Raw genomic sequence first — 1,453 nt, forward strand, 5'->3', positions numbered from 1 at the left:
CATCTCGTTCCACCCCCCTGCCCTGGGCAGGGACACCTCCCACCAGCCCAGGTTGCTCCAAGCCCCATCCAACCTGGCCTTGAACACCTCCAGGGATGGGGCATAAGAGCCGGGGTGGGTACGTTGAGGGCAGCATCCAGCCCTGCCCAAGCTGCAGGAGCTCAAAGGCTGGACCCCCACTGAGCTGGGAATTGCTGCAGAAAGGGTGTAGCTGTTAATGGGAAGCAGAGCCCACGGGCCGGGGGGATGCTCAGTGGTGTTGGGGGGATGCTCAGTGGTGTTGGGTGGCTGCAGGTGGGGACACCTCTCCGTCTGGCCCAGAGGAGGGGAAATATGGTGAAAAGGGGAGATGGTCCCAGCCAGCAGTGGCTGCACAAGCCCATCTCCCTGTCCCGGCACCATTAGGTGATGGGACGAAGCCAGTGCCGGGGAGCAAAGTGGCCACGGGGATGAGGATGCCATACTGGGACGCTGCTCACCTCACCCTCTGTCCCCCGCTAGGCGTCACCTACTCGGACACGGTGAGCGCTACGGAGCCGTGCAAGCCCTGCACGCAATGTGTGGGGCTGCAGAGCATGTCTGCGCCCTGCGTGGAGTCGGACGACGCCGTGTGCCGCTGCGCCTACGGCTAATACCCAGACCAGCCGAGCGGGGGGCGCCAAGACGGGTGTGCGAGGTGGGCTTCGGCCTCATGTTCCCCTGCCAGGACTCGCAGGACACCGTCTGCGAGGAGTGTCCCGAGGGTACCTTCTCCAGCGAAGCCAACTTCGTGGACCCCTGCCTGCCCTGCACCACCTGCGAGGAGAACGAGGTGATGGTGAAGGAGTGCACGGCCACCTCGGATGCCGAATGCAGAGGTAATGCCGCCTTTTTCCAGGGTTACAGAGGGGAGAGCTGGGTTCGCCGGGTCTCCTGTAGCGCTCCCTGCCTCAGTTTCCCTTCGCACCGCAGCAGTGGGGAGGCAGGGGCACGTCCCTGGGCTCGCAGGAGAGGAGAGGACCCCTGTGCCCAGCTGAGACTCCATCTCTTGAGCGTTTCAGCGCACACCTTCCTACCGAGACAGTGCTTTCATAGAATCATAGAATCATAGAATGTCTGAGGTCGGAAGGGACCTTTACGATCATCAAGTCCAACCATTAACCCAACCTGACAAAACCACCTCTAAACCATGTCCCCAAGTACCACCTCTGCCCTTTTTTCAAACACCTCCATGGATGGCAAATCCACCCCCTCCCTGGGCAGCCTCTTCCAATGTTTGATAACCCTCTCAGTGAAAAAATGTTTCCCAATATCCAATCTAAACCTCTCCTGACATAACTTGAACCCATTTCCTCTGGTCCTATCACTTGTCACCAGGGAGAAGAGCTCAGCCCCCCCTCTCTACCCCCTCCTTTCAGGGAGTTGTAGAGGGTGAGAAGGTCTCCCCTCAGCTCCTCTTCTCCAGGCTGAACAC

General features: G+C 60.1%; 1 protein-coding gene across 1 annotated transcript in view; it reads left to right on the forward strand.

Moving 5' to 3' along the window:
- Window positions 1-1,453, forward strand: part of NGFR (nerve growth factor receptor) — a 14,709-nt gene that overhangs the window by 9,321 nt on the left and 3,935 nt on the right. The window contains 2 exon segments of the mRNA XM_009892217.1: window positions 502-663; window positions 666-857. Of these exon segments, the coding sequence (XP_009890519.1) occupies window positions 502-663; window positions 666-857 (354 nt within the window).

This window comes from Charadrius vociferus, unplaced genomic scaffold, assembly GCF_000708025.1.
Source record: "Charadrius vociferus isolate BGI_N301 unplaced genomic scaffold, ASM70802v2 scaffold509, whole genome shotgun sequence".
NCBI lineage: Eukaryota > Metazoa > Chordata > Aves > Charadriiformes > Charadriidae > Charadrius > Charadrius vociferus.